The 11,656-nt window shown below is 40.1% G+C and overlaps 1 protein-coding gene across 1 annotated transcript in view; it reads right to left on the bottom strand.

Moving 5' to 3' along the window:
• Nucleotides 1–1,929: 1,929 nt before the first annotated feature.
• Nucleotides 1,930–11,656, bottom strand: part of LOC122803867 (melanoma inhibitory activity protein 2-like) — a 477,884-nt gene continuing 468,157 nt past the window's right edge. Inside the window, exons 5-7 of the mRNA XM_044073547.1 lie at nt 3,122–3,469; nt 2,912–3,003; nt 1,930–1,989 (exon numbers count right to left, since the gene is read on the bottom strand). Coding sequence (XP_043929482.1) covers nt 1,930–1,989; nt 2,912–3,003; nt 3,122–3,469 — 500 coding nt within the window. The remainder of the gene's footprint in view (nt 1,990–2,911; nt 3,004–3,121; nt 3,470–11,656) is intronic.

Genomic DNA, 11,656 nt, shown 5'->3' with positions numbered 1-11,656 from the left:
AAACAGGATTGCAGCACATAGTAAAGACAACCACAAGGCCTTCTATAGTTATGTAAAGAATCTCCATGGCAATACCCAGATTTGCTCTGGGCTACTGCACAATGGTACCTCCTATACCGAGCCAACAGATATTGCCAATATACAGGCCGACAGATTCAGTGCCAACTTTACCCCCCCAAAGGACCAATCACAATACCAGTAGATTGCCAGGCACCCAGTATTACTGCTGCACAGGTTACAACAGGACTGTCCAAGGCCAAGAATACAGCTTCTTTGGGACCTGACAATATCTCTGGCTGTGTTCTACATGAACTACAGAGTGAATTGGCAACTCACCTGTGTGCCCTATTCAACCACAGCTTCACCTCAGGCTTTGTCCCTACTGAATGGTGCACTGCTACAGTCATCCCTCATCACAAAGGATGAGTGATTACAGACTCTGGGAAGTATTGCCCCATTACCTGACAAGTCTGATATGCAAAGCTATGGAACGCATCATCATGGACCTAATAAACAAGGATATAGGGATTCTCCAAACTCTGGATCCCACACAGTTTGGTTTTGTGAAGGGTAAGGTCATGCCTGCTCAACCTGGTCGACTTCTTTGAGTCAGTCACCAGAGCTGTGGATGAAGGCAAGGTGGTTCATACAGCCTACCTTGATCTGGTCAAGGCCTTTGAAACCATTCCCCACTCAGGAATCATAGAAAAACTCACTAAGCTAGGCATCAACCCCTATATCACTAGGTGGATTGCAAACTGGCTCACAGAATGCACAGATAGTAGCTGACTCCAAGTCAGACTGCCGACCAGTCATAAGTGGAATCCCACAGGGTTCGGTCCTGGGTCCTCTCCTGTTTGGTGTCTACTTCTCTGAAGTCCAGGCCAACACGAAGGGACTCTGGCTGACAAAGTTCACAGATGATTGCAAGTTGGGATCTATAATTAACTCCCCAAGTGATGCTGACATCCTACAGAAAGGCCTCACTGAGACCAACGACTGGTGTCAGAACCATGGCTTTAAGCTCAATGCCAAAAAATGTGGCGTCATCCCCTTTGGAAAAAACCTGGTTCCCATGAATTACCACATTGATGGTAGTCCACTGAACACAGACAGTGTTATTAAGAGATCTGGGAACACAGGTTGACAGCAACCTCTCTTTTGACCATCACATTGCCACTGTGGTTAGAAAGTCCTTCTATGTGGCACATCTCATTACTAAGGGTTTTGCATCCAGGAAGAAAGAGGTCATTGTCTCCCTCCACTCTTCCCTCATTAGGCCAATCATTTGGTACAATGCCCCCATTTGGCATGTACCTCACTAGACACCTGCAACAACTGGAGAGGCCACAAAAGTACCTCTCAAAGAGGATCCTAGCCCTTAAACACTTGTCCTATACAGACAGACTAAAAAAACTCCTACTATTCTCTGTCTCATATCGCCTACTTAGAGGAGATCTCTGCTTGACTTGCAAAGCCATATCTGACCCAGCTGTGTTAGAAATGCTACATCTAAAGAAATCCCAATCCCTCCACACCACATTGCTTCAGAGACCTCAACCTCAATACCACAATCAACAGAACATGCTGGAGAGACAGGTTCATAACCCAGAGACTGCCCATGCTATGGAATAGACTTCCCATGCGTGACAAGCAGAGCACCTCACTGGCCGTCTTAAAGAGAAATCTTGATCAGTGGATGGGAAATAGAGAATTCACCCCTGGGATCACTCCAGTGGCTGTACTCGATAGAGGCACTGAGAACTAAGGTCAGGTGGCACGAGGACAGGGTAATCCTATGGGCTACGCTTGTAAAGGCTCCAGGGCCATTAGCCTAGTACACACCTGTGAACCTATGAACCAACCCCATTTTTTCCCATTTTCTACATGGGGTCAAATGTCATGCCAGCTGACTCCATCTCTCTTGATTCAGTGCCAGTCTGCTATAGCAGTGTCTTGGCATTCTGTTTTAATTATGTTTAGTGACAACTGTGACATTGAAAAAATATAAACACAGAATCTGTCTGCTATCTCAAGTAACTGCATATCCGTGAATTCAAAAACATTGAACAGCATCAAATATATGGTTGCAAATATGTTTTATCTGCTTCTTGAGTACATTTTCTATGTGTCTTCTGTACAGTTATATGAAAACAGCCTCTCTATTGGAGAATCATTAACTTCTACTCATACTCTTAAAGTTTCTTATTAGATTTACTTTATAAATACAAACTGTTTCCCTAAAAATGTCCCCTTGATTTAAAACAACATCCCCTTTGGCCCTGCTAAATTACTTGGCAACTATGTGTGCCCTTCCACACTTTGAGAGCCTTCTTAAAAATTAAACCTAAGTGAAGGAACAAACATGCAGTTCTGCTTTTCAGAAGATTTAAATTAAAGACAGAGCTAATCTCACTATCACATGAGGTAACATTAGTATTTCAAAACAGAAACGTTTTTTTCACTATTTTTTCTTACTTTACATTTCCTTCATCTTCAGTCCCAGTTAAAACTGATTACTAAGGATACTCTCTCAGAAAATTATAAATATATGTTGTGATGCTTCTAAATAGATGCATAAATGAATGCCTTTATAGGGTACTAACTTACTGCTGTCACTGAGCTTAAATGTGAGATAACTATACATTATTATAACTTAAAGTTTCTTAGATAGGCATTCAAATGGTGTTGAATGGTAATTGGATTTCTGTAGTAGAATACACATTTGGCAGAAGATAATGTGCTGTGAAATTAATTTGATTAACGAGTGACTGTTTTGAGAAAAATGTATGCAAAGAGCAACTTGTTATAAAAAAAGTGACTGTGCCATTTAAATGTTTAATTATTCTGTATTCTGGTTACCTTTATGTTAAGTAAAAATCAACATACCTTTTCTCCTTGAATAATTTACCTTTTTTGTTGATGACTGTAATTTAGTCCAGTTTGGTCTTAAAATGCTAATCATGTCAAATATATTCCATATATTCTGGTAAGAAGTGTTTTCTAAAGTTGTTAAAAAAGAAGAGACAAATTTTATGCTTTACATTTTAAAAAGGGTCAGTGATTTCTTGTTGCATATATAACATAATATCACAGGTGTTTGTTTTTGATTCACACTTACTTTCATCTGTATGAGAAACAGCATCCTCTGAAATTTGACTGACACTCTGTAATGAAGCATCATTTCTGCTTGGAGTAATGTTTCCCAAATATTCATGACTTGTTTGTTCTAAAGTCACCTGTGAAACTGTGTCTGGCTTTGGTTGGTGGATACTTTTCTGATGTTGTTTTAAAGGAGTTTTCAGGCTAGTATGTTCATGATGAACTGTTTTTGTAGAAAACAAACTCTGGTCAGGAGCTCTTTTAGCATCATTCTCATATTGCTGTATGCCATCCTTTTTCTCTTCTGTTTGGGCATTGCCAAAAGATGTTTCAGAGGCTTTTGCCATATTTTCTAGGACTGTAAATTCTACAAAAAACATAAGTCATTCTTTAAAATTACTATTTACACAGCACACAGCATGCCTTGCCACTATACAAACTAAAATACTGTAAAACTCTACCACTGTTATAATTCATGCAGTTAGAATCAACATCTCAGACTTGCCTTTGTTTTTTTAAACCGACATTAGTGGTGAGTCCTGTAACCCAGTTTACCAGCTAACTACAATGCAAATATTGCTGTATATTAACTAGGCATCAATCACTGTGCTTTTTCTGAGATGTTATGTGGTAACTTTTCAGAAGTAAAGTACTTTGAAATGAATAAATGGTAGGCAGAAAAAAGAAATAAAGTAGTTTTATTCTGGCCTAATTCTTTGAGACTTTTCATCGGCAAAGGTATTTCTGACCTTGTTCTAGTCATTTTTGCAGTTTAGCCCAGAGGGTTAAAGCTATGAGCTACTGTGCTCCCGGATTTTATTCTCTCAGTCTCAACTTTCAAAACTGTGTGACCCTGAGCAAATCACTTAACCAGACAGCACTGTTATGTTGATCTCAAAAGATGCACCTGTGCTTAATGGGCTTAGCAAATATGTAAAAACACAAATGTTTTTTTTGTTGTTGCTTAATCTAACTCTGATGTGAAGTGGTACATACTACTACAGGGCAGCTATGGTATCCAAGGATTACTGTTGTGATGTTCAAAGTAAGAGACCATAACAGGTAAATGGGAACTGCATACTAAGCCTGAGGTTGTGGTTCCTCAGAGTATTTCCTCCTACTCTGATGTACTCTGATCTCAGAGTTAGTATATGTAAGTGACAGGGGTTTGGGGTATAGCCACCTGATGCTAAGGGTACAGGGGACTTGCCCTCCTGCAAAAACTCTTTAGAAGTATAAAATTAAGTTTCACAGTTTATTGTTATTACAGTATATGTTTGTACATTTGGGACTTGCAGAATCAGATTTATAAATGTGAAAGGGAAGGCAGCTCCAAAGATCAGAAACAGACTTTTCAGTTTCAACAAATTTAAAGGTGGTCATGAAACAGGAGGCAAGAGGCAGCAGTAAAAAAAGACTCAACAATGAATTGGAGAGCTTGATATTTTAGATGCCACTACATAGATTAAGTAAGATTTGGTGTCATTTGAGGCTTCTTATCATTTAATAAAAGCTGGAAGGCAATGGTAACCACTACTGCCCAGATGAATGGAAGCAGCCAAATACATTTTATGAACAGAAAGAAAGTACATCTGTTCATCATAACATGTACATGTCTGGGATATCAGAAATGAAAAAAAATTGTTGCTTGTATACGCTACTGTTAATTAAAATATTAGTTTACCTAAAATATTACCTAAAATCCATACTTAAAAGAGTAACCCTAGATATATATTTTTTTGTGAAAACGGAGACACTACAAATAATCATGCTGGAGAGATTAACCTCCAATATCAAGGAATGGACCCACCCCCAATAAAAAAGTGATTTATTAATCACCAATTTGGAACAAGAATCTGCTCTTGCCATGTACTTTTTAAGCAGTGAAACAGTAACTCAGAATTATTCCGTATAATCTGTCAAAAGGTCATAAGCTCTATTTATACCTCTCACTGCCTTTTCTAACTAGGCTCAGAAGCACCTACATCACTAAAATTTATATATACTTTTTGAAGCTTACAAAATACTATGAAAAATCTTCAGAAAATGAAACAGGTTTGTCTTACATGGCAACATATCTCCCAACATCTTAGTGCAAGAAATCTGGACAAAGCCAAAAATAATGAGGGAACACATTTAAATAATGTTGCTATAAACTTAGAAAGTTGATAGAATAACAAGTTTTGTATTCATATGCATTTTGTAAAGGATATGAAGTATGAAAGTCAAATGTCTGTCAATATTTAATTGCCTCAATCCTTAATAATTTGCCAGAAAAGCAATAATTTTATGAGAAGCAGACTAAAAATTTGAGGCAAAAATCTGGGCATTTGAAAGGTTTGCATGATTATTAAATATAGTACAAAGGCATACACAATTAGACAAATTCTCTTCCAATGTATAATCACTTATATGCAAACATTCTTAGTATTTATAAGACTACAGAAATTACTTCACTCTTTTTGAATGCTTTGGGTTCTACTTTAATGATTTTGTAATTGAAGCCTGTGAAATAGGGGCAATGCATATTAAATTAATTTGTACACATAATTAATTTTCTTAAGTTCAGCATTTCTAAAAAAGCATACATCAGAAAAGATAAGCAAAGTGGCTAATTCTAGTTCATCTGTTATAGATCACTTAGCAATAGTTCAAAAATTACCCTTAGGTGCTACAGTACATGGATTATTATATACATGTTGTACATTATTTTTTTTTTTGGGGGGGGGGGGCAGCAAAGGCCTTTAAATCAAGAGACAGACTTATGAAGATTCTTATGAGTAGTATCTCACTGAAGGTGTCAACTGTTTTTGTCCATTTGTGATTTTAAGTTCATAATCTTGCTGTAAAAAGAAAAAAAGCCTTTCAACATTATTCAGTACATAACTGGTAATACATGACTGGCAGAGCCTACCCTCCTAAGCCTGGTTATCATCCTTTTCAAATTGCATCAAATAACCATAAGTGATTTTGAGAGTGAAGCTACAGAAGTAATCTATACATTGCCTAGTTACAATGAGGTGTTAAAACAGCTGACACACAATAGCCATTTTTTAGAATATGCAGTGCTGCACAGTTTACACAGATTGTGTCAAAAATAAAATGCAGAGATGTGAAATGCAATCTACTTCTATTCTGCAGTTTCTGCAAAGAATCCAGAGTGTGTATTGGTACTGGGCAGACTGTTTCAAGTTTTCACAGTGTACTTTTCACATAGGAGGGACAGTGTAAAAAAATATATCAATTAAGCACCGCTGTATATAAAAGTTATTAATTAGGTCATCTTTTCATACATAAAAGTGTTCTATAATGCACTGTTAACATTGTTAACATTATTGCAACTCCCACCTACCTTGCATACATTCAGCATAATTCACATTGCAAAGCTTGACTTTGGGCATGTATATGACAGTTCGTATTGCAAAATTTTATAATGTAAAATACTTGTAATACCATCATCTTGTTACCTTGCAAAAATATAATGACCATTCTTGGCATTACTGAAAAATTCCTTTTCATAATAGACATGGCAGCACCCATGGTAACTGATCTGATACATACTGTGTTTGAATCCCACCACCAACCAGATGTTAGGCTGGATATATGAGGAATAGAGGGTATGGTCCTTGAATCTACTCTACTGCCCCATATAAGTCTGATGGCCACCACAAGGATGGTGTTTCTAGTCACATCATTGGTGCCCAGCAGATTAAAAAGTGCATACAAATCTGATTCACTAATCAATTTACCTAGTGCAACCTAGTCTTGACAGCATACATGGAATATGCACTGCTGCTCTCAGCATAAGCCTCTAATGTGCATACCAAAGTTAAGACTAAACGCTGACCACTTGCCGAGCTGGGTCTTTGGCCTAGCACTCCAGCACCCCCTTTACTTTTTCTGTGAACAGCAGTGTCTTCCACTGCCCCTTATCCATGGCAACTGCCTTTCATTTAAGCTACAGACAAACACACAGAGGCACAATTTTCCCACTTCTTCAAAGTCATACAACTTTTGTCCTGGCGAGGTATTATTTTCACCATGCTAGACAGCTGGGGACCAGTAACCCATGAATACAGATAAGGCAAGACAATTAAGAGGTGGATACCAGCAGCTTAGCAGCCTACAGTGTTAATACTATACTCACCTCAAATAATAAATAATATTTATTTATTTAAGTTTGATGACCGGGGAAGTCCACTGGGCCAAGAAGACCCCATTTTCAGTGGAGGCCTGGGGAGAAAAGCTTCACAATAATTGCAAGTTACATTTCACATGTTACAAAAGGACATAGTTCAAACAGCTAATTAAACATTTTCAGATAAGCTCCATGATATTTGCAATTGGCTTGTCACAATGTTACAAAAATGAAAAGACATAATTCAATACAGAAATTTCAATATTTACATAAAGTGAATGTTTTTGTTATAAACTCAATTGTAGGTTTAACATTTCAAAATATATAGCTACTAGCCATTAGTAGGTTAGGAAAATATTATGCATGGAGAGGGTAATTAGTATATTTGAGATTGGAGAGTATAGTACAAAATTAGTTTTTAGTAGGGGAGGGATTGTTTTGGGTGGGATGAAGTAATAGTAGAGGTAGTTGCATGAGTCAGTGCAAGGTGTAATAAGGGGGGGGGCTTAAGTTGGAGAATGGCAAGGGCATTCACATTTGGAAGAAAGATGAGAGAGTAGCTGAGATTTTAAATTTGTATGGTTAGGTAGGTTGTGTAGGTGTGTGGGGAGAGAGTTCCACTGTTTAGCTAAGGAGTGGGACAGCAGTAGATGGCCAGGAGGTCGTGCAGGTTTGTGGACCTGAAGGAGATTTTGTTTTTTGGATCTGAGTGAGCAGTTGGGAATGTAAGGTTTTAAGGAAGCAGCGTGAGCTGAGCAGTTGGCAGGTTTAAAGATGAGCTTGTGGTCAGTGGTGAGTTGTAGGTAACTGAGGTAGTTGAGTAGTTCGGGCCAGTTGAGGGTGAGGAGGGAGTAGCAGTGGTGAGATGAGTTTTTTGAATAGGTTGCACATTTGGAGATCTTGTGGTAGCAGGATTCAAGTTTAGAATGAAGGCCAAGATGGAGATTGGTGAAAAGAGGGGCACCATACATAAGGGAGGGGAGTAGGAAGGTGGATGTAAGAGTTTGATTGGTAGAGGGACTTAGGAAAGGGTTGTGCCTGTAGAAGAGACCTAACTTTTGGTGGATTTTCTTGATTGTGGAGTGGATGTGGGTGTCAAATTTTATTTCTTTATCAATAATGATACCAAGAAGCTAGGAGCTTAGAGGGGGAGAATGCGTACTGGATGATAGAAGAGTCTGGGATGGATTGGTGAAAGTTGTTAATGAATGGCTTGAAGAGAGGAGGGCCAAGAACAGGACCTTGTGGGACAGGGTGTGGGAAGGAAGGGGGAGGTTGAACTTTTCCATTGGACAGCTTGTTGGCAGTTGGACAAGTAGCTGGAAAACCAGGTGATGGTGGTGGGAGAGCGGTGTAGGGTGGACAGTTGGGATATAAGTAGGGTGTATAAGATGGTGTCAGAGGCCTTTGACAGATCTAGGAATAGTGTGGATACGAACTTGCCTGAGTCTCGTTCGAGGTTCATGGTTTCAAGAAAGGAAAGAAGGGCAGTCATGGTGCTGTGGCCAGGGTGGAAGCCATGTTGGGTAGGGGAGAGGAGATTGTGTAGTGGTAGGTGTGCCATGAGTTGTATTGTATTGTTTTTTCTAGTATTTTAGAAAGAGGGGAAAGGATGGAAATAGGCCTGAAGTTGGTGGTATCAGCATTTTTGCCACCTTTGTGGAGGGGGTGATGTAAACATGGTGCCAGATAGAAGGGACATATGATTTTTGTATGGATCTATTTATAAGAATAGAGATGGGATAGGCAATGCTGTCTGCAGATTGTTTGAGGAAGGTGGGTGGAAGGTTGTCTGGTGCATTGTGACAGGGTTTGAGTTTGAGGAGAAGTCTTTTTATAGTGCTTGTCGGGATGGGCTTGAGGTAGAAGGATGTGGAGGAAGGTTGATGATTGAGGTGGTGGTTGGGGCAGGAGGGGTGGTGGTGGAGGAGGGGGATGGGAAGGAGGCTATAGTTTAGCTATGCAGTCTATGAAAATGAGTTGAACTGGCTGGCTGTTTCAAGGTTAGAGAGGTTGGGGTCTGGGCAGGGGTTTTCTTTGTTGCCAGGATGCAGCATGGATGAGATGGAGTCCCAGAGGTTTTTGGGATTTGTTGAGTGCAAGGACTGGAGTTTGGAGTAGTGGGCTTTGCGGTCTTTAAATATTAGTTTTTTTGCGGAGTTTCATAGTTGCTTATACTCTAGGAGGGTGTTAGGGATTTTATGTTTTTGATATTGTTTCCATATTTTGTCCCTTTGGTGCAAGGCTAGTTTAGTATCTTTTGATAACCATGGGCAGTCATGGTGCTGTGGCCAAGGCGGAAGCCATGTTGGGTAGGGAGAGTAGTTTGTTTAGTGGTAGGTGTGCCATGAGTTGTACTTGTATTGTTTTTTCTAGTATTTTAGAAAGAGGGGAAAGGATGGAAATAGGCCTGAAGTTGGTGGTATCAGCATTTGTGCCACCTTTGTGGAGGGGGTGATGTAAACATGGTGCCAGATAGAAGGGGCGTATGATTTATGTATGGATCTATTTATAAGAATAGAGATGGGATAGGCAATACTGTCTGCAGATTGTTTGAGGAAGGTGGGTGGAAGGTTGTCGGGTGCATTGCGACAGGGTTTGAGTTTGAGGAGAAGTCTTTTTATAGTGCTTGTGGGGATGGGCTTGAGGCAGAAGGATGTGGAGGAAGGTTGATGATTGAGGTGGTGGTTGGGGCAGGAGGGGGTGGTAGTGGAGGAGGGGGATGGGAAGGAGGCTATAGTTTAGCTATGCAGTCTATGAAAATGAGTTGAACTGGCTGGCTGTTTCAAAGTTAGAGAGGCTGGGGTCTGGGCAGGGGTTTTCTTTGTTGCCAGGATGCAGCATGGATGAGATGGAGTCCCAGAAGTTTTTGGGATTTGTTGAGTGCAAGGACTGGAGTTTGGAGTAGTGGGCTTTGCGGTCTTTAATTATTAGTTTTTTTGCAGAGTTTCATAGTTGCTTATACTCTACGAGGGTGTTAGGGATTTTATGTTTTTGATATTGTTTCCATATTTTGTCCCTTTGGTGCAAGGCTAGTTTAGTATCTTTTGATAACCATGGGCAGGATTGGTTTTAATGCGTTTGGGTCGGGGGGGGGGGCTTGCTGATTGAGAAGGGTTAGGAATGAGTGGTTAAAGTAGGAAACGTCATCATCTAGAGGAAGGGTTTTTAGAGGGGATTAGTCAGTATGCTTTTAGCATTCAGAGAAAGTTAGAGGGTTGAAAGCGGAGAGGTTGCGGGTTTGGATGTAGTAGTGTATGCAGTGGAGATGGGAGACGGTCGGCGAAGGCTGGTAGGTGATCGCTAAGAGGATCAGGTAATGTTCTGGCTTTGGTGATAAGGGTGTGGGTGAGTTGTTAGGATCAAGTCAATGATGGTAGCAGAGATACCATCTTTATTTGGTCTGGTTGGAGATTGTATTAGTTGGGAGAAGTTGTACAGGTTGATTGTGAGGGATGGGGCTTCAGAGTTAATAGTATTCCAGATGATGTTGATATCACCGAGTATATAGGTTTCATTTTTTATATTGGTGGAGAACCAGGGCAGGATGTTTTCAAGAGTTTTGATATTATCACCAGGGGGAATATAGAAGGCAGCAATACATATGGACTTGTGGTTGTTTATTTTTAGTAAACCTATTATAATTTCAGCGTTGGCAAAGGTTGGTATTTTATTGGAATAGGGAGTTATGGTATGGGAGGTGGGGTAGATTATTGCTACTCGCTCATTTTTTGTGGGCTCTGTCATTGCAAATGATTTGGAAACCTGGTGGTAGGATTTTGCTATCTTTTATATAGGTGTTCAGCCAAGTTTCAGAAACGGCAGTAATGTCGGGGTGGTTATGGGAGAGCCAGGCATGGAGGTTAGGGATTTTGTTTTTTAGGCTTTGTGCATTAAGTGTTGTAAGGCAAATGGACTTTGAGTTTGTGGGTTGAGTGGAGGGTTTGGTGAGATTGATGTTAGAGATGGGTCCAGGGTTGGGGTGGATGTCGCCGGCTAGTGAGAGAGATGTGGTGGAGTAGAAGAGTGAGGCATTGTGTTGGGCAAGGGTAGCTTGGGTTGTGTGAGAATAGTGATTTGCTGGTACCACATTTAAGAGGGGAGTACAGTGGGGTTGGGTTGGGAACCATTTTGGTTTGAAGAAATAGATTGGGTTTGAGGTAAAGAGTTCATGTGAGATGGATGAGTAGGATAGGAAGTGAGGCTGATGGTAAGATGTAGTGGAGTGTGTGTGAGAGTTATGACAAGGGTTGGGAAAAAGTGTGAGACAGGTAAGAGAAGAGAGAGATTATTAAGGAAAATTGGGTTATAGGGAGAGATGTTATGTAGAACATTGTAGGAGGGGTGGATGTTTGGGGTGATGTAGATCTACAGGTGGGTGGGATTTTGCTTAGGTGTGTTGTGACTGGAGAGGTG

Source organism: Protopterus annectens, chromosome 6.part0 (genome assembly GCF_019279795.1).
Source record: "Protopterus annectens isolate FY-2018-M chromosome 6.part0, PAN1.0, whole genome shotgun sequence".
Classification (NCBI taxonomy): domain Eukaryota; kingdom Metazoa; phylum Chordata; order Ceratodontiformes; family Protopteridae; genus Protopterus; species Protopterus annectens.
This window is presented reverse-complemented; position numbering and strand designations above follow the sequence as displayed.